At 50.7% G+C, this 22,992-nt stretch overlaps 3 protein-coding genes across 3 annotated transcripts in view; 1 reads left to right on the plus strand and 2 right to left on the minus strand.

Moving 5' to 3' along the window:
- The first annotated feature begins 191 nt into the window (after positions 1–191).
- On the plus strand, positions 192–4,546 carry si:ch211-252f13.5 (uncharacterized). Its single transcript, XM_057056882.1, has 6 exons — positions 192–1,110; positions 1,184–1,389; positions 1,600–1,770; positions 1,853–2,002; positions 2,079–2,145; positions 2,231–4,546. Exons 1-6 carry the CDS (start codon positions 462–464, stop codon positions 3,799–3,801), a joined length of 2,814 nt encoding a protein of 937 aa, XP_056912862.1. The 5' UTR covers positions 192–461; the 3' UTR covers positions 3,802–4,546.
- Positions 4,547–5,635: 1,089 nt separating this feature from the next.
- On the minus strand, positions 5,636–9,181 carry anxa13l (annexin A13, like). The gene is made up of 11 exons (XM_057056980.1): positions 9,070–9,181; positions 8,597–8,672; positions 8,103–8,197; positions 7,836–8,006; positions 7,732–7,765; positions 7,555–7,634; positions 7,158–7,226; positions 6,979–7,080; positions 6,828–6,903; positions 6,581–6,693; positions 5,636–6,424 (listed from the first exon to the last, which is right to left on the minus strand). The coding sequence occupies exons 1-11, from the start codon at positions 9,082–9,084 to the stop codon at positions 6,305–6,307; spliced, it is 951 nt and encodes a 316-aa protein (XP_056912960.1). The 5' UTR covers positions 9,085–9,181; the 3' UTR covers positions 5,636–6,304.
- A 627-nt stretch (positions 9,182–9,808) lies between these two features.
- The window catches only part of gpr158b (G protein-coupled receptor 158b), a 28,576-nt gene continuing 15,392 nt past the window's right edge, over positions 9,809–22,992 (minus strand). Inside the window, exons 6-13 of the mRNA XM_057056865.1 lie at positions 22,126–22,235; positions 20,942–21,180; positions 17,261–17,399; positions 14,566–14,671; positions 13,492–13,638; positions 12,973–13,216; positions 12,340–12,890; positions 9,809–12,225 (exon numbers count right to left, since the gene is read on the minus strand). Coding sequence (XP_056912845.1) covers positions 11,281–12,225; positions 12,340–12,890; positions 12,973–13,216; positions 13,492–13,638; positions 14,566–14,671; positions 17,261–17,399; positions 20,942–21,180; positions 22,126–22,235 — 2,481 coding nt within the window. The 3' untranslated portion in view covers positions 9,809–11,280. The remainder of the gene's footprint in view (positions 12,226–12,339; positions 12,891–12,972; positions 13,217–13,491; positions 13,639–14,565; positions 14,672–17,260; positions 17,400–20,941; positions 21,181–22,125; positions 22,236–22,992) is intronic.

A 22,992-nucleotide genomic window follows, 5' to 3' on the forward strand; every position in this document is an offset into this window, starting at 1 on the left:
ATGATGATGTGATATGTGAACCTTAAGAACTTAAATCCGGACGTGCAGTTGCTCAGGGAATTGCGCGCAATAGAGCAGATCCCCCCCCCCCAACAGCCCCACTGGAGTGAGACTAAGAACAACAGAGTTCGTCCAAATATCTACCACATGCACCGTTTGGATGAATTGGGGTGACTCGGCAGAGTGGTATGTCCGGGAAAGCTACGGGTTAATTTAAGACCGGGAGCGACGCCTGTTGCCAATTAGAAGCAGCAGCACATGTGGGCTGGATGCAGCAGGAAGGGGGCGACAGGGGCAGAGACCACTGGAGACGAGTTACACGTCTGTGCAATCACTCATTCGAGACCCACCGGGGGTTGCGCGAGGCTGTTTATGAGTCGAGGAGATGATCTAATCAGAGAGAAGGGCCGCGCGAGAAGGACCACGGCGGATAAACGCTGATTGTTTCCTTATTTACCAGGATGGAATTTGTCTTTATTTTGTTTCTACTCGGTGCGACATTTATGCTGAGCGAGGAAGCCGTGTCTGAAAACTGTCGGGGGGCGCGCTGCTTCTCCGACCCAGACTGGAGTGGACCGTGCGTCGGAGCGCACTGCCAGGGGCGCACGGAGGCGGCGGCTGCGGCGTCCAGGCTGCACTTTCCCAACCCTGCACATCCCAGGCCGGCGCAGGTCTACCCATCATTCCAACAGGATGCTCACTTCGGTCATTACCAGGGCCAGAGCGCGCCTTTGGCACCGTACGCCGTCATCCAGACGCAGCAGGCGGTTATGGAGGGCAGGAGGACCAACCCAAGGACCATCACGGCGGATGTGGTCCATCCTGCCTGCGTTGGTGCCACCTGTCTCCCCGCCGACTCCCGCCAACAGACGGGTGATGATACAGCAACGCGGGGGTGCAAAGGGATGGGCTGCAAGCTGCCCGGCAGAATGCGCCACAAGCCGAAGCCGTGCGTCGGAGACGGCTGCGGCGCGCACGCAGAAGAGGGCGGCAGAGGAGCCGCGGCACCGGTTCACGTCAGAGACAGAGCGGCGCAGTTCTTGGATGAGTTCGCGGACTTTGGTTCCGAGCGCGGTGCGTGGATACAGCTGACATGTGACATGAAACCAGGTCAGTAGCAAATTCAAATTCAGATTCAAAAAATGGGGATTTGGGAATTCACGTCGACCGTTTTTGTCTCCAGGAGCCAACGACGTCCCGTCAGAGGACGCGCTTGTGCTACAGCTGCAGCTCTCCAAGGACCAGAAGAAGCTGGTGGAGGCCCTGAAGAGCCAGCAGGAGGAGGTCCGGGAGCTGCAGAGGCTCCTCGGCGAGCAGCAGGGGACGCTGGTCCGCCAGCAGAGCGAGATCCTGGAGCAGCAGAGGAGGATGTTTGAACAGATGGAGGAAGTAAGACGGGCGTGATTGATGATGCGATGGATGGACGAATATAGACCCACATGCTATTGGCAAATGAATAAAGGAACCCGGAATAATCACAACGCGGCGAATAAAAAACAGCTTTCTACTTTTGAGGATTGAATCTCTTGATCTTTGTGTGGACAGAGCATCCAGAAGATCCTTCCATATCCACCCGCCTGTTTGTTCCTCTGCTTCCAGGTTAAATCTTATTACAACATAATGATGGAAACCGTCAAACAAACGGCGTTCCAGAACATCCAGGGGGATCTGGGCGGCCACGCGGACACGCTCGGCGTGAAGGACGGAGCCGGAAAAGCCCAGCAGGCCCTGACGCTGCACAAGGTGGACATGGAGGCCAGCGTGATGGAGGTGAGCTCCCGTTTATTTGCTTCTCCGAGGGCCAAACGCCGGAGGAATTCTGTACTCTGTTTGAATCCCCCGACGTCTCCAGGTGGGTCGCTCGACGGGCTGCGGGAGTTGCCGCGGCGACGAGTACTGCGGCTTCAGCAGCGGTCACCCTCGCTGCGAGAAGTGCACCATCTGCCCCCCGGGCTTCTTCATGGTGGCCCAGTGTTCGGCGCACGCAGACAGGATCTGTCAGGTCAGCAGCGCCACCTTTAGCGCGGAGGGAACGGTCACGGGTTCGCGACCTCCTAACCCCCGATTCCTCGTTGCAGGACAGAGATGAATGCCTGGAGATTCCTGATCTCTGCAAGGCTCCGCAGAAATGTCTCAACACTCCAGGTGGGAATCCTGCAGCAACAACGCCGGTCCGGCTTTTTCCCCTGTACGTTGTTGACCCAGTCTCGTGCCCCCCCCCTCCCTCCAGGTGGATTCAGATGTCCCGGCATGACGGAGCGGGACGCCTTCTCTGGCACGTGCGGCCACGGCTACTTCTTCAACTCGGCCATGGACGAGTGTCAGGCCTGTAACGACTGTGACGGGGAGACCCTGGTCTCAGCCTGCACCTTCACCACCGACGCCATCTGCTCCGGTTCCGTCGCCGCCTCCGCCGCCGGCGAGGCCGCCTTGTCTCTGTCCTGGGCCGGAGATGTGAGCCTACCCGGCGCCAAAGGCCACAACCTGGCTCACTTCTCCCACAGCGCGCAGCTCCACGTCAACGGAAGAGGCGACGGCGGGCTGGTGGCGCTGGAGAGCGGGCGGCTGGTGCTGCGGCAGCACGGCCTGGTGTGGCTGGACGAGAACCTGTCGCTGACCCACGGCTGCCGCAGCTTCGTCCAGGTGTGCCTGCGCGTCAACACCACGGACGGCTCCGGAGGCCGCGACCTGAGCGGCGTCAGGGTGGAGCAGCAGGACGCCAGGTCGCTGCAGAGCGCCAGCGTGAGCGGGGTCGCGGAGGTCGCCCCCGGTAACACGGTCGCCCTTTTAATCCGAAGCGCCAGCCAGCACTGCAACGAGAGCGGCGAGGGCGTCCAGCTGTACGACCACGCCGCCGCCTCGCTCAGCCTCCTCTGGCTCTCCCACGACACCGGGGCCGTCGCCATGACAGCGCAGGCCACGTTGTCGGCGCACTACCACACCAGCTACCGGCCGGCGTTCCGCACCACCCGCACCTCCGACCCGTACGTCGTGGGGCTGACCCACGACGGCCGGGGGATCCGCTTCGCCGAGAGCGGCAGCGTTCGGTTCGTGTTCCAGCAGGCGCTGTACGCCATGGGCCACGCCTGCGTGAGCGAGGGGTTCCAGGTGCTGGCCTACCTGAACCACAACGGAACGGGCGTGGAACTCGGCCGCTCCTTCAGACCGGGCGTCCACTACCGGGACACGTCGTTGTCTCTCTCCGGAGCGGCCGCGGTCACGCCCGGGGACACGCTGGCCTTGGAGATCCTCTCGCCGCCTCAGTGCAACGTGCGCTTCTTTGGCGACGAGACGGGAATCAGCACCCTCAGCTTGGTCTGGGTCCCCGCGGCTCTTTCCTCTTCCCTCGCCGCCTCTGTTTCCAACGCCAGCCTTCCCTCCGGAGCGGTCCGAAACAAACCTCTCTTCTTCCGTCAGACCAGCGCCCGCGTGACCCAGGTGGATCTGCAAGGGAGGGGGCGGGATTTCGTGTTCAGAGAGAGCGGCACGGCCAGCGTGGCTCTGGATCTTAAACTCATCCACTCCTGCAACCTGGTCAAGGTGACTCTGCTGAGGCGGAGCGACCCGGAGAGGTCAGGAGGAGGCCGGGAGGCGGAGGGGGCGCGGCCCGTCCCCCTGGCCCAGCAGGTCGGAGGTCAGATGCCTGACGGCAGCCATTATGCCGGGGTGAGCCTGCGAGCATCCTTCCAGGTTCACAACGGGACGGCGGTGTTCTTCGCGCTGGACTGTGTCCGTGGGCGGGTCAACCAGATCAGCCATCAATCAGGAAGTGGAGTGTCGATCCTCTGGGTGGCTGCTTGATGCCACAAAGTTTATCTTACCGTTTCTTTCTTTTACGAATATACTCACAAGGATGACGGGTATGAAAAAAATCTTTCAGGATGATTTGGAAACAAAACCATCTGATTCTCCACATGACCACGATGTAAAGTGTTCATTTGACCCATATTCCATCACTCTGAGGTGGGGTCAGAGGATATGCACTACACCGCCACTAGAGGGAGTTTGCGGGGGTTTTTGCCTCTGGGGATCGAATGTTCATCTCTATAAACAATCGGCAAAAGTTGTTGGATTTTAAAAAGGTTTCAGTTTGAATTTTGTTCACCTTGGAGCATTGTTGATTTACTCCCCACGACAGCCAGAAAACGTAAGCTAACACCTTCTGTGAAACCTGACATTTTAAAAAAAATGGTGCTTTTGAGTCGTGACTACATTAAATGTAAAGTCATTAGTTCTGAAACATCAGTCACGTTTTTAATGCAACAAGTTCAGTTTACTTGATTGAACATTCTTTGCTTTTTTAATTTAAATATGTCACTTCCTGTCTCCTCTTATCAGCTGGTGCTGTTTATTATTTGTTTTAAAAGCATGTTTTATCCTATCTGCCTTGTTAAACATGATAATACAGTGCATGTTCAAAAACACTCTAAAGGTTTGAATTTTCAAGATTTACGTGCATTATTGAGGACCTGTCATATTAAACATGACGCCTAGTCTTACTTTAAAAGTAATAAAGTGAATATTTGATGTTTTCTATTAAATCAAATGAAAAGAGTCCTGATTTTCTTGCTTTGCTGGTGGGTGGGAGACCCGGTTAATAATAATGCAGATTAATTGTGTCACTTCCCTCCGACCGAGTCCTGTATGGAAGTTCGGGATTGTGCAGCCTGCAGAGACGGATCAGCTCATGTGTGTTCATCTTCTGGTCGAACGTGGCGGCTGAATTTAACAGAAACTGACGGGTGCTTCCAATTAACCAAGCGTCTCATCGGTTATTCTAAACATTTGAATTTAAAGTGACCTTTTGACCTTTGTTTTTACATCCTCTAAGTTTCAAATGACCTCCAGGTCTGGTTTGAGCCGCAGATTTCCCGTAGATCGCGACTTTGAGCGTTCACGCTTCAGACTCTTGTGTCACAGGCAACGCTCAGCCACCCCCCGGTCCGAACCGAACCAAAGACCAGAACCCGAGTTTTCAAACAAACAGGAAAATTGAACCCACATCCTCGCTGATAAATGTTTAGGAGGCCTGTAGGGTCCAGATCCCAACGCCACCAGTTGCCCAACATTCGCTAATAGATCGCAGATGTGGTGAAAGACAACAAAGACAGGCAGAGACGCCGTTTGTTTTACGGGGTTTTGCAACTTCTAAAACAATTTCAGCCCCGCGTAGCAAGAAAAAGAAAGAAATCTGAGTGAAATGGCACAGAATTGAATCTAATATTTAGGGAGATGTTGTGCATCAAATGAGGTTTCCTGGTTCTGTTTGGGCCACACAGATGGGCTGCATGTGGCACACAGATATCCTCTGAAGGTAGCATGAACATATGAAACGCACACACGCTGTAAAGCTCCACACTGTAACAGCTGTAACCTGCAGGCGTGGGAGGAGGACAAAGGTGAAGAATAAAGGTTGAGTCGATCGCAGCTCCGCTGCATCTGGAAGCAGTTCTCCTTTGCTTTGAACTCTCTCTCGCTCTGTGGTTTGCTTTAAAGTCATCCTGTGACTTCCAAGTGTCCCTGTGTGGTGAAATAAATCAACACACACGCACACACACATACTTTCCGCGGCTCGGTTCAGTCTCGTTAGCGGCGTAATTCTGCCCTCTATCGGCCACAATTATAACTACAAGTATTTTGATTGAAGCATTAATATTCTTTATTTTTTTGACTTGTCACATTTGAATGATTACAATACCTCCGTGATATATTTTAATACATTTATTTGTATGCATAATTTGTATATTAAGGTGACTGAGATGACTCAGCTGAGATAGAGACAGTTTAATATCAGTGATCAGAGTTTTACACTTCTGTCAAGTAAGAAGGGGATTATTTACTAGATGTAAACTCAAACACTGAGTGAAAGCAGCAGCAGAGTTGTCTTTAAAAAAGAAAAAAAGACGATAAAAACATTAAAAATCCCGTGTGACATTTTGGGATGTGAATACAAAAACCCAAGAGAAACTTTTGGATTTGACGCCCGTGCAGCGACATCGGAGGTCAAGCGTGATCATTCGGCACTTGCGTGTTGACTGTTCTGGACATCGGGCGGTTGCATCGCTCGATCGCCACGGAAGGCATCGCAGAGGCGAGTTCGTGACTTAAGATGGTGATGATCATGGGCTCGAGAAGCCCGGTAGATAAAAACCAACCCTGTTCAGGAAACAAAAATCCCTTATTAACTGTGGTTACAAGCACTGGTGTGATGCTCGGGTGTTTTTGGTCCTGTTAATGGTAAAATTGACAGTGAAGCTGGTTAGAAAGTTTGAAGAAGAGTAAGGACGTCTGCAGGGGGAGTCGATCAGTGCAGAATCTCAATCAGGAGGCGCTTGAAGTCTCCGCCGCACTCCGAGTCCAGCGCGTCCTTCAGGGTGACGTCGTATTTCTCCAGATACATGTCCTTTATGGTGTCCAGGTCGATCTGCGGGTTCACGGCACGTTGGTTACATCACGTTGGTTACGTCACAAAACTCCAAACCAAGCCGGGAGGGCACGTGATCTGCCCAAAGGTAAAGGACTACCGCCCCCTGGCGGTGGATTGGTATAAACCCCACTGCTGAGCAAAAGGTTCTCTCACCTCAGAGCGGCCAACAATGATGCGAATGAGCGTGTCCTCATCTGTGCCCGCTCCCTTCATGGCGGCATTGAGGCGTCGGGCAAAATACAGCTGAGGGTTCTTGGCACACCTGACTATAGACCCCCCCCCCACACACACACACACACACACACACACACACACACACACAGACAGACAGAGGTCGTTACTACAGGAACAGATGTTTCATTAAGCTTTTGACGGGGTGTTCACCCTCCCGTCGGCCCACCCAGCGTAACGTAGCAGTCCTTCAGCGTCCCCGTGGCCTCGGCGTCGATGGTGTCCAGAATGTCTGTTCCTGAAAGCTGCGAGGAACAGCAGAGCGTTAACGAAACCATGTCAGCAGACAGGGGAAGCGCCCGGCTCAGGGGTGCCCGTACCGCCTCGTAGGCTTTGAAGGTGGCCTGAAGCTGCAGGTAGTTCCTGTGAGTCAGGATGTGGGTGAAGGTCGACTCGTCCGTGCCGAATCTGCCTTCTCCAGCCTGGAGAAGGAGAAGCACGAGGTCAGAATACATCCGCGACTGAGGTGGGAGCACAGACAGGGAGCACCCGAACGCACCTCGAACAAAGAAGAGGCGTCCTGCTCAGCTAAATCATCATCCACCTCGTAGCCCTCGTCTCTGCCCGCCTGCAGCAAGAGAGGGACGAGAAGAAGGACAGGAGGCACCCGGAGGGAGCGAGGGTGACGTTTGGGAGAGGAGGAAGGGTGAAACACGTGGAATCATCTCAGGAATTCAACAGGAAATAAAGACGTCTTATTGGTTTCTTTCTGCTGGGAAGGAAGACGGAGGGGAAGCAGCAGAGGGCGGGAATGTTGGAACGAGGGGACGGAGGGGCGCCGCACAATGCCGCGGTGTGTGGCGAGCGTCTCAGTGGGACGAACAATCCGCCGAGTGTCCCTCAATCCCTCCCCGCGTTGCGTAATTCAGATGGAGCGCAGAAGGAGGAGGGCTCACCTGCAGGAGGGCCATCAGCAGGTTCCTCACGTCCCCGCTGGTGTCGTCCTCGATGTCCGCCTCCAGGTCCCTCTCGTGCACTGCGAGGGAGCATCGGGAGTTGGAGAATTCTGCCACTTTCCCTCAGCGAAATGAATAACGACTTAAATAGGAGGCCGCTGAGGGAGGAGGACTCACCCTGAGCGTACGCCTCCTTGTAGCTCACGATGTCCTGCCACAGAGACACAGGAGACTCAGACACACACCTCCTCTCCTGAAAACACCAGTTATCCTCATCACACCTCGTTGTTGGCCGTGCACAGGATCTCCACCAGCACGGCCTCGTCCGTGCCGGCGCCCTTCATGGCCTTCCGCAGCTCTTTGGCGAAGTAGAGGTGAGGCGGGTCCAACATGGCCATGATGGCGTTCTCAAAACTACCAGTCAGCTCCTTCTTCAGGACCTCCTCCATCTCCTGAGCACACACACACACTCAATGGACGCACAATAGACACACAGGTGTGTGGAAGGCCCCGTGTGTGTGTGTGTGTGTGAGTGTGTGTGTACTCACATCGTCATACTTTTCAAAGTAGGCCTGTTTGATCTCCACCCGCTGAGCTGCGGAGCGGTTGGCCAGGATCTGGATGATGGCTTCTTCGTCCGTGCCTTCACAATAAACAAAGACAAACAAACTCCCGAAAATCAATGAAATATGTTGACAGGAACAATTAAATTCCCAACTGACCTCAAGTGACAATTAGAAAACCAGAATTTTTCATGTGACTGATTTGGACCAGAACCGGCACGAGCTGGTCAGTCTGTGGCACTCCTTTGGTCCTTTCATGTTTTATTTTGAAGGGTTTTTTATTTTATCAACTTCCTGCTTTTTTTGTTTGTTCAAGTCACCTGCTACTATGGTTATGGTTTTGTTAACTCTTATGCTTTCAGCTATTTTTTTTACCTTTCATTTTCTGGAAGATTCATGATTTCCTTTAATCCCAATAAATCCGAATGAATGAACGTGCATGTAGAAATAGAATAGATCCGGTACTATGACGCACTTACCTAAGCCTTTACAGGCTTTTCTGATCGCTTTGATATCCGCAGTGACATCAAAGTCCTCACAGGGGACGATGGTCGGCTAAAAGAATCAGAATAATAGCGTTTAAACCTCTGCAATGTCGCATCGCGTGAGTAAAACTTTCCAGAGATTTCCATGTCAAGGCCGCGGCTGCAGCGTCCTGCAGGAAAAGGGCGCAGCTCTGCAGCCTCGCTGAGTCATGGGGCAGCATCAGATCCCATCAGATCCCAACAGATCCCATCAGATCCCTCCAGCCTCCAGGACCGTCGGCTGATCCCACCGACCAGCTTATTCTCTATTTATTCCTACACAATGACTTAACTTTTCAATGCCCTTCTCATTTTGTTTCAGTTGATTCGTCACTTTGGACGTGACGTCACGCGTCAAATTCTCTTGTTTTTGCCCTCGTTGAGTTTCAATAAGCGCCAGAAGTTGCAGGAAAACCTGGATTTCTTACCTGAACGTTGCCCATGATTCTTCCAAACCGCACTTTGGGACCGAGACGGGAGAGGACGGGAGCTGCGTGGTGCTGCTGCGCTGCGGTGCTCGGTCTGGGGAAGCGGTCGTTCTCCGGTGCCGCAGGGCTGACGTCACTGCCGTTATTGAGTTTTTTTATTTCCAGGATAGGGTTGGGTCCCCACTGATGCTGGGAGGAACCGGTAAACAAGTTCGCAGCATCCGTATTTGGGTTTCTGGAGGTCTGAATTTGAGGTCAAAACTACGAGTCAAGCGTGAAGAAACCAGAAAAAAAGAGACGCCGACCTCCTGAAAACTTTCTTCTATGTCACTTTAGCACATCTTTTTATTAATACTTTAATTATAATACATATCTGTTTATTAGCACTGCGTTTAGGATCACTCTCTTGGACATTAAAACCACTCGGACCCTTCACAACCGTCAAGCGGAATCACTGTCGCCAGTATTGATTGACATCAAAAGTAAAAAAAAAAAAAATCCTGATAAAGGTTATAAAATAAAAACGACTCGTTGTGACGTCACCCGTCGTGTTCGTTTAACGTCCACCAGGGGGCAGTGTTGCACCGATAATGGAAATCCATTCATTCATTCATTCATTCATTCTATGGTTAACAGTTCGGTTGTATATGGTTGTAAATCGATTTCTGAATCCATCTCTTGCCTCCTGAGGGTTGAGGACGTTTTCATTGCAATTCAGAAACACACGAAAACCTCGATCTGGCTTTATAGAAAGACTTTATCCATATTTGAGAACAGGTTATTCACTGCATTTTACATGCAACACAATATGTATGTACAATATAAATACTCCAAAGTGCACGTTACAGCATTCTGTAACTCTCAGGAGGAACACGTACGTAGAATTACAGGCATAAAATACATGTGGGCAAGTCACAACATCGTATTTCAAACCGCCTAAAATCACCAGTTGTTGGACTTTAATGTGAAAGTCACAGCAGTGGGTCATTTTGAATCATCAAACTTCCCACAATTTCTTTTTTTTTTGGGACATTTAACTGGCGAGACAGATTGTGTAGGGTTATAGTTTAAGACGCTCCATAAACACATGACAGCACAAGTCGTTTTTTAACCTTTTTAAGCCTTCTGGTGAACGTTAGTGCATCGCTGCAGCTCTTTTTGTCGTCATGCGCGCACAACAAGACGCATGTGTGTTTGAATGGTTTCGGCATGGACAGGAAAGAGGCCGTTGATGTCAGTGTGGTGTTAAAACGGTCATTCCTCGTTGGCTGGGAAACGTTTAGGACATGCATAGTTGTGCCTGAAGGCGTGAGAAGGTTTGGCGGGGGAAAAAAACATTCGCGTCATCCATCGTGACCTTGGTTTTGGGTTGTTTTGTTTCCAGCATGTGTAAATATTACAGTCAACAGAAGCAATTTCCACCATCGTGTTGCACCAGTAAACACTTGAGGGATTATTGGACAATTAGCAGAACTGACAGTTGGCATTTTTTATAATGTACAGATACAATTTGTCTCATATTGAATATAAGATGAGTTGGACTCATTCGCTCCCCCATGATGCACCAGTTCAACTGGTTTTGGACAAGAGGTTTGGTCTGTTTGACATCTTTGGTCCTTGTCACCTCCAAAAAGTCCGATATAGTTCATCTCCGTGACAAATAGGGAAACATTCATCGATAATTAAGTATTTATGTCATTTCTGGGGGGGATGATTGTCTTATCTGCTGGTAAGTGATTAGTTCTCCAATTATGTCAGTGTTGTAACACAAACACAGCGTACGGTCACGCTTGAAGGTTTCAGTCAGACCAAAGTTTAGCTTTTTATAACGTGAAAAGTTAAGTGTTTCGGAAATAGTTGTAATCTCTACTCCCACCACCAGGGGGCAGGACCTTGCGCTCATTCCTGTCGCAGCGACGGTTGGCGTCGGTGTTTTTTAGATCCCGTAACTGTTAGCACGATTTACGGGGTCATTAAATGGATGTAAACGTCCAAGCGGGACCGTAACGTCAACAAACGTGAAAGCAAGTGCACCAAAAATTCATGTAAGGTGGCTTCAAGGTTGCGTTCAATCCAAGAAATAACGTCAGGATTGCATCGATGCAAAGCCAAAGTGCATTTCCTGGTCTGGCGGGGCTCGCCGCCCGGGGAAGAGCCGTGGGGTCGTCTGTGCGTGGGTAGAAAACGAGAGTGCGACGGCGGCGGCAGACATCACGCCCTCTCCCCGGAGCCCTGCTCCTGAAAGTCCCAGGGACAAACATCGGCCACCACAGCGGGTTTGTAACTGCTGCTCAGGGAGCTCTCTCTCTTCTTCTCTGGTGTTTTTCTGATCGGGGCCACGTTGCCGTGTGAGGGCTCAGCGTCTCTGGAGTAAACCTCTGACCTCCTGATCTCCGTCGCCTCAGAGTCTCTCGTGGAGCTCCTCCGCCGCTCAGAAACCAGCCCGCTGCACTCCGAAGACTGGCTGACCCGCCTCCTCTCCGACGGCGGCTTGCTGGAGGAGCTCCGCCTCTCCCGGGTCTTCTCCTTCGATTTCTCCCTCTCGGATTTGTGGTTGGAGGAGCAGGAGCCTTTCCGTTTCTTCCTGTGCGTGCTGGGGCTTTTGCAGGTCTTCTCTTGTTTGGGAGAGGGCGGGCTGGCGTAGTCCCAGGGGCAGATCTCCACCATCAGTGACGGAGGCTGTAACAGGCTGCCCGTGGACTTGGAGTGGTCCGAGTGGAGCGCCTTGGGTTTGCCATCGGTGGGCGTGACGCTCTTCTTACGCCTGATCCTGTCGGGGGAGATGGAATCGGAATCTCGTCCCAGCATGGGCTGCTCGTCAAACTCCCAGGGACAGACGTCTGGTTTAAGAGGGAGGGGCGACCTGGGCGGCCGAGATTTCCGCTCCTCCCTGTCTCCTTTGTCTCTGGAGCGCCGCCTGCTGGAAGGGGACGGGCCTGCTTTCTGCCTCATCTGGGACCGGTTGCCCTTGGAGATCCCAGAGCTGCCGCTCCCTCGCCGGCTGCTGCCGGTTTCCCCGGGAGCGATGGAGACGTGTTTCTGCGCCTTGACTTCCGTGGGAGTCTGAGGTTCCTCCAGCTCCCAGGGACAAACCTCGGACACATCGTAGAGGTTCCTGCCCGTCTCTGAGCAAATGGACGGCTGGCTGCCGCTTACCTGATGGAGCAAACGTCAAAGTTAGCATCGAGGAGACAAAGTGACGGATCAATACTGGCTCAATTCCGTCATGTCGTCTGGACATCAGGCCTCGGTTCTCCGTTCTTCTGTTACCTGCTGCTTCATGATGCCCATCTTCAGTGGCGTCTTGGAGTACTCCACCGACTGGCTGATGCTCATCTTCGGGTAATGCTCAGGCGTCTCGTCCACCTCCGACAGCGTCTTCTCCTCCTGTCCCTTCAGACCTTTCTTACTGGCGTCCTCCACACTTTGGGTCTTGCTGGTCAGGCCGGGCATCTTCTCCTTGGCGCTCGCAATGACACTCAGGGACTTCTGCATGATGGAGGTCCGCAGCTGGACCGGCTTCTTCTCGTGCGTTAGGTTGTGAGCGCTGGCAGATTTCCAGAACAGAGGGAGGGACTCGGTGGACTCGGCGGATTCCAACCTCGGGGGGGTGGCTGCTGGTTCCGGCTGCTTTTTGGTGTGCTTCCGCCCAATCAGGGAACCCAGCAGAGATCCCTCCGCCCCGCTGACCCCAGCAACTGGAGCCGTTTTCTCTCCAATGTGGCCCCCACCTTCTTCATCTGGGTCGCAAACGTGGTCAAAACTGAGGGACTTCTTCAAGCCTGCCAGTTTGTTCTTCAGGGAATCCTCTCGGAGTTTGCCTGCATTGAGATAAAGTTCAATAAAGCCAGAAGCCTCCACAACAACACTTCCAGAACTTCCACCGGGACAGAAAGATCTCACCCTGGTGGCCCGATTCAAACGGGTTCCTCCTCAGGGTGCTGCGGTTGCTGCCGTGCTCGCTGCCGTCCTCTCGGCTGCACTGCCGGTGGATGTGCATGTTCTCCGGGATCTCCGTGATCCGTTTCATCAGGGAGCGGCCCAGGCCTTTCTTGGAGTTGCGCTTTTTGTGGAGGTGAGGGTTGTTGGCCAGCATCTTCTTGCATTTGTAGACCTCCAACTGGGCGTAGAGCTTCTTCAACTCATCCTGTGGAAACCCAGGAACAGATTTTAATATTTTACAGTCATCTTCCGGAACAAACAGCCTCGTTTTCTCTTCCTTCCTATGTTGGACATCCCACCGTCCCTCAGATTATGGGAAAAACTGGTCCGATTGCAACAACAACCGTTCAACATCATCAACAACAACAGCTTTCTGAAGCTTCTCCTGTCCTGCAGGTGAGCGACCGTTGCCAGAAGATCCTGTTTTCACATCAGAACCTACAGCTGTTTATTCATTTATTTTTTTATAGAATGACGTACACGTATGTCCTCAGGATCCAAACTGTGCTCGCTCCAGGCCGAGGTGATGCTGTTGTTGAGGTAGGAGCCAGATCTTCCCATATCCAGCTCCTCCTCATAAGCCTCAGTGGCGATATCGTCCCTGGCCTGTGTTCCCTTGGACAGGAACTAATAAAAAGGGAGAGAGAGACGTTAAAGATGGCATCAGAGAGGCAGCTGGGAGGGGAAAAGATGGAAAATTTCAAATATAGCTCCTTATTCTGGCCTGAAGGACGCCTGTGATTACATTCAGCCTATAACAGAACAAATATGGCGGCAGCTTGGTGGTGAATCATGCCTCCGTTTTTAGACAAATTAAATCGTTTTCTAACCCTCATCTGGATCATCGCTGCCCAGCTTAATATCTTTTTAAGGGATTTGGAGCGACATTTCCTTCAGGTGCGTGTAGCTAATTTATTCAGCTGGGTTTATAGAATTAGTGCCTCCTAAATCCTGGAATCTAATGACTCACAAATGGACGTTATATTAAAAAGATCTGAAATCATCCGTCTGCGTTTGGCACGATGTCAGCAGTGTGTTTTCAACATCCTCCCTTTGTGTATAATTATCTCCCGACGTGCACGTTCGGGGTGGATAATTAGGGGAGAAGTGAGGAACAGAGAGGACTGATGGTGTAGAAAACTCCTCACGGGGCCGGAGGATTACAGTAAATGTTCTCCATCAGATTTGAGGAAGCGCCTTAGGACGCCCGCGGGGCTGCTCTGCCAGATTACAATAAACATTAACGCTCAATTTTCAAAGAGGTTCAGGTGATTTAAGGCCCTGATAAATACAGGGGGAAGGGGCGGGGCCAATTAAAAACAGGTGGAAGACATTAGGTGAGAGTTGCAGGTGAGGGAGGGGCAACTACTCACAAATTAAACACAAAAACTACATTTACATGACTAGGATCAGCTTTACCAGCATTAATTAGCTCAAAAATGTGTAATTAATGAACAATTTGTCATGTGTTAGTATCATCCAGACGATATTTGTTTTTGTACACGGAAATTTGATGAACTCTTCACACATTCCATAAACGGCCGAGGACGTCACCTTTGGGACGAGCAGCAGGCAGAGGGTGACGGTCACGGTCAGATGAGTGTGAGCGAAGAACAACACGAGCATCCAGTCGGGGTGCAGCCCCGGCACCAAGGAGAACCTGCGGAGAAGCAGCACAGAGGCGATGATCCGTCTCTGTGGATACGGAACCCGGACTGGAACTCATCGGATTCAGCCGCCGGCAGCGGGAGGTCGACAGCTCAACATCCACCCACCTCCCAGCCTGTCACCGTCCTCAGCCCGTCCAGCTCCTGGATCGTCCTCACACACCTCCACAAAGGCTGCTGCTCTTCACCCTGCCACCCTCCAACTCTTCCCAGTCTTTCATCCGCCACCATCATCCCGAGACCCCCCCCTTCCCCCCCAGTAAGCCTTTTAAAAATTACCCATTTCATCCCATTCATTAGTCAACCCAACAGATTGTTTATTTATGTACCGGCGCACAGAAAAGCTTTATTCTTACGCTAAATACTTTATTGTTCGGTGTTTGATTCGTCGCTCATGGCGGATTCTGACACAGTAGCATGAAACAACACGTGTTTATGTATTCACAGTTCACTTATTAAAAAGATTTGGCTTTAATACAACGCAGGGCGGACGTTTTCTCCCTCCCTCCTCTTGTCTCCCTTCGCCTCGATTCCCCCAATGACTTTCACCTGCGTCTAATTGTCTCCTCCCTCCTGATGTATTTAAACCCCCCCTCCCCCATCCCGTCTGTACTAGTCTGTCTTGTGCGTCAGAGTTCTGCTGGTCTTCTTCCTTCTGTTCCAGATTACTGACCCATTTTTATGTTACCTGGCTTCCTTTAAACTCATAATGTTATCGTGCAGGTAAACCCTGCAGGCCTCCCTTTGTTTCCTCCCTTCTCCTTCTTTTCGGGTGCCAGCAACCTAAAAATGCCTCCATTTCAGCTGAGATCTCGCTCGGCTGCAGAGTCAAACACCATGACGGATAAATCAGTGTAATTATTAGACAGCAGGAGGCTGGGGATTATGTTTTGTATCAAGCCTGTGATGCATCCTGTCTGCCAGAGGGAGAAAGCAGACCAATAACTAACACAGAGATGCCCAGAACGAAGGTCGGCCATTTTTATGTGTGTTTTAATCGCCGCCACGCGCCGGTCCTGCTTTATCTCTGGACGGCAGCAGCTAACTGCCTCAGTCAGCTCCCCGAAAGGACAGGTTTTATTCCCCAGCTGGAGAGAGAGGCCAGATTTATAACAGTTTCACACCTGTGCACCTGCATTTTTCTGTTCAATAGATTAGTGGAACATTTCTACACAGCAGACCTGAAGATAAGTGGTGGGGAAAACTGTTTTATCACCAACAGGTTTTTCTGGTTTCATATTTTCCAACCGAAGGCTCCGGCGGGATATAGGTTTCCGTCCCACTTCACAAAGACGGGAAATAACCATTATTTTAGAACTGTTACAGAACTTAAAATGTACCTACGTGATTTTATTGATTCGGCAACTCGGGGATGTTTGAACCACACAAACCTGTTGTGTAACCGCCTAAAAATACCCACAGAAATGTGGAAACATTAGCACAAATTTAAGCACCGCTTTCACCCACTCTTGAGTGAAAGTGTGGAAAAGATACAAATGTCATTTCCAAAGGCTATTTCTGACAATAAGCCCATCAAATATATGAGGAAAATGAAGTGTCTTCAAATCTGATTTTAATAAGTATAATGGGGTATCATCTGCATATATAGAGTATTTTCTGAATTGAACCATTAAATCTGTAACATATACATGGCAATAATTATATTTTTAAAAAAAATTAAATGTTGATTTTAAATGTGTTTTACATGACTTGAGGTAGGGATCTACCTGATACTAAAGAGACCTTACTTTCATAAATGGAAATTTATCATTGTTAATTCTAAAGTTACATCAATCGCAATCGTTTGCTTTTGCAGAGTAAAAACCGAAACTTGAAAATGTCTAAATTAACCAGAAACCGTAGGATGGAGCTGGTGTGGGCGGATATTCAGCTTTGTTTTTTATTATTTTTTTGTTTTCGTTTAGAGGTGAACCAAAAGTGACGCTAATGGGAATGCTAATTGCCAATTGTCCTTTAAGAGAGAAACAGAGCATCTCAGTCAGCCTAGCAACAACAACAACAGATAAAAAAAGCCAACCAATCTGCTGAGGATTTCTTTATATGATTGAATTGAATGCATAAATCTCCATCTGTGACAGATCCAGAGAGACAGAGACGATAACAAAGCGCAGACGGCTCATACCGAGCTCTGGTTCTGAGCTGCGTGAGTGTTCCTGCCTGTAGAAGCCATTTGTTTATTCACCTCTATTCAGACCCGCTCACCCAGGCACACAATTGACACCATTCATTTCTCAGATGGAGGCGGAAAACTCTCAGCCTTTCATCCGACACTTGTTGTGCCCACTCTCCGTGCTAAGTACCTCTGATTATTTTGGAACAACAGCTCGTACTGGAGGAAGACGTCTACAGAATAACCCCTCTTCTCCTGCTGTTTTTCTTCATTATTGTCAGAAGAGAGAAGAAGAGAAAGATACTCCGAAGCTGTACAGTTGGATCCGATTTATCTTTGTAGCAGCTTAACATCTGGTTGTTTGTCTCTGTCATTGTATAAAAATCCCCCCCACCATTTAGCCTTTTGCATCTCAGCGCTAGCTTGCACGTGTTTCTTCTGCTCCTCTCACCTGATGATGTGGAAGATGGCCGAGATCAGCAGCTCGTTGTAGATGGCCGCGGCCATGTAACGCGGCTCGTGGAAAGCAGAGGGCACGGTGCGGACGGCGTAGCACAGGTACACCCCCCACAGCAGGAAGAGGAACTCCGCTGGGGGACACAAGAGACCAGGCAGGTTAACGGCTGCTTGTTGTGGATGTTTCTGGGATGTTGGAGGAATCCGGAGGCCGCGCAGCCTCCGCGGAGCTGGAAATGACTGGCGATGCATTCAGGGGTCAGCGAGACGCGTTTGTTGTTGATGTTTTCTCTAATTCATCAAAGGGAGTTTCCAACATTCGCCCGAGCTGAGAGCCCGATGTGTATTCGGTCCTTGCTCCAGTTGCATCTTAAATAATAGAATCATCATGGACCCGGCATCGAGTCTTCACAGCAACTCTGTCGTTTTTGAAATAAAAACAACCGGAGCGGCCGCACTCACTTCCTGTTGTCATCTAATCCAAACAGAGACACCGAGACAGAGAGAAACTGACATCTTTCTTTAGATTGAGCGCAGCCACGGCTGCAGAGAACATCGAAAGCACAAATTAACCTTATTCCACTGAAGGCAACATGATGCACGACGTGCAACCAAAGGAAGAGATTTAGGATGTTTGCATATGGAAAAGGAGCTTCCTGGGCTATGAGGCCGTGAAGCTTGTCCCCCCTGATTACGGCCATTAATATCCACGATTAGGCCCAGTCTATAAATCACCGCTAATTACACGGTGCTCAATACCGATGCGGAGAACTGCTGGCAAAAGATAACGATTCCGGCAAATGCAGATGAATGTTTTCATGGATTGATGATAAAAAAAAGGTTGAACTTTTCTCTCCGCACCGAGTGGAATCAGCAGCAATCAGGGTGAAAGATGCTTTTCACTATGGTCACAACACACATTCAACAGCAGGGATGGATCTAAACTCCCCCCCCTCCCCCCCACGCCCCCCCTCCCTGCATTGTTACTCTGCTTCACACTTCGCACACTTTACTTTTCCCTCTCTTCTCCCTCCTTCATTCTCCAGCCATCCGTCTGTCCCGACACTCTCAGAGATCCATGCCCCCCCTCTTCCCCCCCAGACACGGCTGTCACACTGTGTCTGAGTGACGTGCACGTCACCACCGCACACATCCAGAGTCGGTCATTACGAAGCTGCTGACACGAAGTCTGAGTACTTGGAGGGCAGCACCTGGAACTTCTTCCCAAGCCTCAGCGCTTCCTCTTACAATCTTGGGATTCACGCCGAAGGGACGACAGTATATTTAAAATATTTATATTTCTGAAGGATGCAGATATTGCAAGCACATAATGGTATTAATGCAGCCCGTCTTCGTCCTGCCGGGTCTGACATGCTGCTAAAAGTGCACCGTGACTGTGCTGCACAGAAAAATAAGAGTTTTTCTAGACCCATCCGCCTCTCCCCAAGAGCGATGTCCTGCAAACAGCAGACAAGTTTTAGACAGCACGTATGATAAACAAAGCGTCTCCCGTCTGGGTGATTTACTGCAATGGTGGATTCTTTTTCACCGCAGACGCTGTCATGGGCTGAAAGGGGCCCCGAGAGACGGCTGACATTGCTCAGTGGTCAGCATAGCGATTGCAGTGCTTTAGACATTGCAACGTCGATGCATCTGGAGTCCCCCCCATAGGGCCCCTTGCTACTGTAGATGTTGCTGCCTAGTGGCTACGAAGGGGCCCCCAGAAATGGCTCGTATTGATCCAGTAACGACACAACCTGAAACCCCCACAGGCACCAATTTTACATCACATTAACAGCTTAGTAGTTAAACAGCAGCAAACAACAATGATCTCATCTTCCTTCAATTCTCGAACCGACTGCCACCTGCTGGCCGTATACGGTATAACACGGTGAGGTGCAACGACAACGTTGGAAAATGCTGCTGTTGCTAAGAGAAGAAGAAGAAGCATATCTGTATAGATGGATGAGACGTACATGGCTGCGGACACACGACCACAGAAGCACTTCAGACCTGCTCCTGACACCCGGGTTCGCTCCGACCTCTAGCTCGACCCTGACCACTAATGCCGCAAACGTGTGGCGAATTAAAAGATCTCAGAGTTCGTACTGGTCGCGGGCCGCGCTGCCATCCTCCGTTCTGAGAAAACCGTCTGAGGAAAAATCAGATAAATCTGTTTGCGTCTGTAGCCGGCGCTGCCTGAAGGCCAGAGCGCTCTGTAAACACGCATTTGACAGCACTTTAGCGTCCTCAGTGACGCAGGCTGCATCTGTCGGCGCTCTGGCCTTGTTGGAGTCCCATTACAGCATTTATCACCTTTTACTGCCCCACAGGAGGCGCCGATCTCAGCCGGACCTGCTTCCTGCTGGGTGTTTACAGGACGGCCGCACCACCCATCCACCATCCAACCATGCATCCATCATCCAACCATGCATCCATCATCCATCCATGCATCCATCATCCATCCATGCATCCATCCATCCATTATCCATTCATTCATCCATCCATCCATCCATCCATCCATCCATCCATGCATACATCCATCCATCCATGCATGCATGCATCCATCCATCCATCCATCCATCCATCCATCCATCCATCCATCCATCCATCATTCATCCATCATCCATCCATCCATCCTTCCATCCATCATTGCTGGTGTGAGTCCTGCCCTTAGTGAGCGGCGCTCTGAAGTTTTGGCATCTTTTATAACAGGCATAAATGGAGGCTGACCTTTGCAAATGACACTCAATCATCTGTCAGAGAGAGTGTGTGTGTGTGTGTGTGTGTGTGTGTGTGTGTGTGTGTGTGTGCAATTGGGGGGGGTTGTTTGTCAGGGATGGAGTGGAACCTGATACTTGATGACTCCCCATCACAAGAATGTTTCCTTCTCTTGAAGCATCTGCCCCAAAGCCGAACCACATCTGTGTGTGTGTGTGTGTGTGTGTGTGTGTGTGTGGTGTGTGTGTGTGTGTGTGTGTGTGTGTGTGTGTGTGTGTGTGGAGGGTTGGAACGGCGTGAAGAGCATGAAGAGGATGAGGAAGGTCTGTTGATACTTCTGGTAAAAACGGATATTTAAGTGCCGACTCTGGCTCAGCAGGACGATGGAGTCTCTGCTATATTTTTGATACCTCGTGTTCTCTTTCATCCTATAATTTGAATCAGCAGCAGTTTATTTTTAATGCATAAAAACGCTGGTTGGGTTCTGCCGCTGGTCTGTTGAGTGCGGTTGAGATCCGCTCTCCAGGTGAAGGTGTTCAAATTGCTGTTCTCTTGTGGTTTGAGGCGGCCGCCACTTGTCAGACCTCAGCAGCGAATGCACCCGAGCGCTGGAGCTGTGCAGCAACGTAGATTTGCGTAACTCACAAGGAGAAGTTGGCGAGCTGGCAGTGACGCCGCCGTTAGCGAACGTGTAAACAGCAGTCTGGAATTAAGCGATTTCCAATACAGTCGTTTGAAAGTTCTGAATGTAGCGGCCGAAGCAAACAGCCCGGTGCCTCTCGTGGTAAATACGGTTTTTCAACGCGCTTCTGCCCACGGCGTTTTCCCAAAATAACGCCTCTAAACTGAGCTAAATCCTTAGCTCTGCCCGAGCGGCGCAGATCGAAGCAGAAGCCAGAAAAGCTGCTTAAGGAACAGAGCGACCGGGCCCAAAACGTTGCTGTTTGTCACGTACCGACGGCCATCATGTAGTCCCATCGGTCCAGCAGACACACGCTGAACTGCAGCCCCTCCGGCGTGAGTCCTGCTGTGATCAGGGCTCGGCTCAGCTCGGGGTTCTGGCACACAGCCGAGGTCCACGCCACCAAGAACCACAAGACGACCAGCAGGATGACCAGAAGCAGCCTCAGAACCCTCCAGCTGGTCATATAAGGGGTCCTCTGTGCGGTGCGGGACAGGAACACCTTCAGCACCCTGAGGAGAGGAGACTGATTAGCATCAGGCTGCAGCATCATCTAAACTTCTCCTCCTGTGGACTCATATCAGCATTGGTAGCAATTTGGATCAGAATCACAACAAATGAAGAGAAATGTGCCGATCCGACTGCAGGCGAGGAGAGAAAAACAGGCCGGAGATTCGTGGAAACACATTCATTCCCTGTTTCTATCATCTCAGCGCCGTTCCGTCTCTCCTCCCGACTACACTGTGACAAATCCATCACAACGCCGTCGCATTGGCCCAGACCAGCCAATGAGAGCTCAGCCTCGGGGAGCGCTCCGCGACCGGGAGCCTCGGGGGGAAATTGAATCAGTAATTTTGCCAGAGGAACAATGTGAGAGGCCTTTGACCTCTCTCTACCATCTCAGCAGCACTTGGTGAGAGCAGGAAGTGAGAGTGAGAGAGTGTGTGTGTGTGTGTGTATAGATGCAATCTGATGTGAAATTCAAATGTCCAGACTCTTTGTCTCCTCACCTTCACCACATATTGCACACCAAACTACTCGTTCTACTAGCAAACAGGGGCCATGATTTTGAAATGGGGCTATTTTGCTGGGACTGTTTGAGGGTTAATACATGGTTTTAAGCGGGCTGTAAAGGTTAAGGTTAGAGGATTAGTTGGGATGATTAGGGTTAGGTAGGCGGCTGGTTAGTGTACATACTGTACCTGTACATTTGCAACCCCAGAAAGATAGAAATGTGAGTATGAGTGTGTGTGTGTGTGCTGAATTATTGAACGTGAGAAAGGTTAGCTCATACTGGAAGTTAATATCCAGAGCAGCCGAGGGAGGCGAGGGGAGGAGGAGAGATGAGCAAATAAGAGGAAACAAGGATGTGAGGAGGCATTGGGGGAGGATGATAACTCCATAAAACCCAGGAAATGTCAGGTTTGGCTCCCGTGATGCGTTTGGTCCGACGGTACCTGTAGAGCTTGAGGACGACGGTGCCGTACATGATGGCGAAGCCCAGCAGGCGGACCCACCTCAGCAGGACACAGCGGAACACGCTGGGATGGAAGTACAGGATCACCACCTTTTTAAAAACAGACATTTATCAGATCGTCCCAAAAAAACATTTTTAGGAACTTTCAGCTGCGATTCTGGTCCATCCCAGGTTTAAATAACATGTCCCCCAGTGACTCCCAGTGGTTTTAACATGCTCTTCCATTTGCTCTCTGAAGCCGAACCCCCCGTGTGGATTGACGCTGGATCAGCTTCAGTTGCTCCACAGCGGCAAAGAGGAAACCGTGTGTGTAATTAATGGATTATTGATGAAGCGTAAACACGTCCCTCTGGAGGGCAGAGCGTAACATATCCCCACTCCGTGCACCTCCACATCACACTACAGATCCCACTAATTAAGATAAAACATCGGGGAAAAACTACAACATTCGCTCCTGGGGAGAGGCGGAACATCTGTAGCAACCAGCCGAGAAGGACGCGCTAAAGCTAACAGATTCGCTAACGCTAACAGTAACAAATAAAGAGTTAATACTGGATTCATCTGTTTCTTAGATGGTGTAAAGATGGGGACATGAATTAGAGCTGCAGCTTGGAATAGGAGAAATGAGTCTTCCCTGATGGTTTCTCTCTCCTTATCCCTGCCCATGTATGTTTACGTGCACGCTCATCCATTTCTTTGGCTCCGCAGATGTAAAAGTGATTTCCTGGGATTAGCTGGAGCCGTCCCTCCCTCGTGCATGCCGTCCGTGCGCTCCCTTCTGCACGTAGCACATCTGATGCATGTTGCTGCCCTGACGGGAGCATCCCCACCCTGTCATCTTAATCTC

Source organism: Takifugu flavidus, chromosome 15 (assembly GCF_003711565.1).
Source record: "Takifugu flavidus isolate HTHZ2018 chromosome 15, ASM371156v2, whole genome shotgun sequence".
Taxonomy (NCBI): Eukaryota; Metazoa; Chordata; class Actinopteri; order Tetraodontiformes; family Tetraodontidae; genus Takifugu; species Takifugu flavidus.

Bases quoted from the DNA above. Each gene is read 5' to 3' on its own strand.
- si:ch211-252f13.5 (XM_057056882.1), top strand. From the start codon at position 462: ATGGAATTTGTCTTTATTTTGTTTCTACTCGGTGCGACATTTATGCTG. The intron at 2,003-2,078 runs GTCAGCAGCGCC...TCCTCGTTGCAG, and splicing joins ACGCAGACAGGATCTGTCAG to GACAGAGATGAATGCCTGGA. The intron at 2,146-2,230 runs GTGGGAATCCTG...CCCTCCCTCCAG, and splicing joins GAAATGTCTCAACACTCCAG to GTGGATTCAGATGTCCCGGC.
- anxa13l (XM_057056980.1), bottom strand. The intron at 8,198-8,596 runs GTAAGTGCGTCA...TTTATTGTGAAG, and splicing joins AAAAGCCTGTAAAGGCTTAG to GCACGGACGAAGAAGCCATC. The intron at 6,904-6,978 runs GTACGGGCACCC...TGTTCCTCGCAG, and splicing joins CCTTCAAAGCCTACGAGGCG to CTTTCAGGAACAGACATTCT.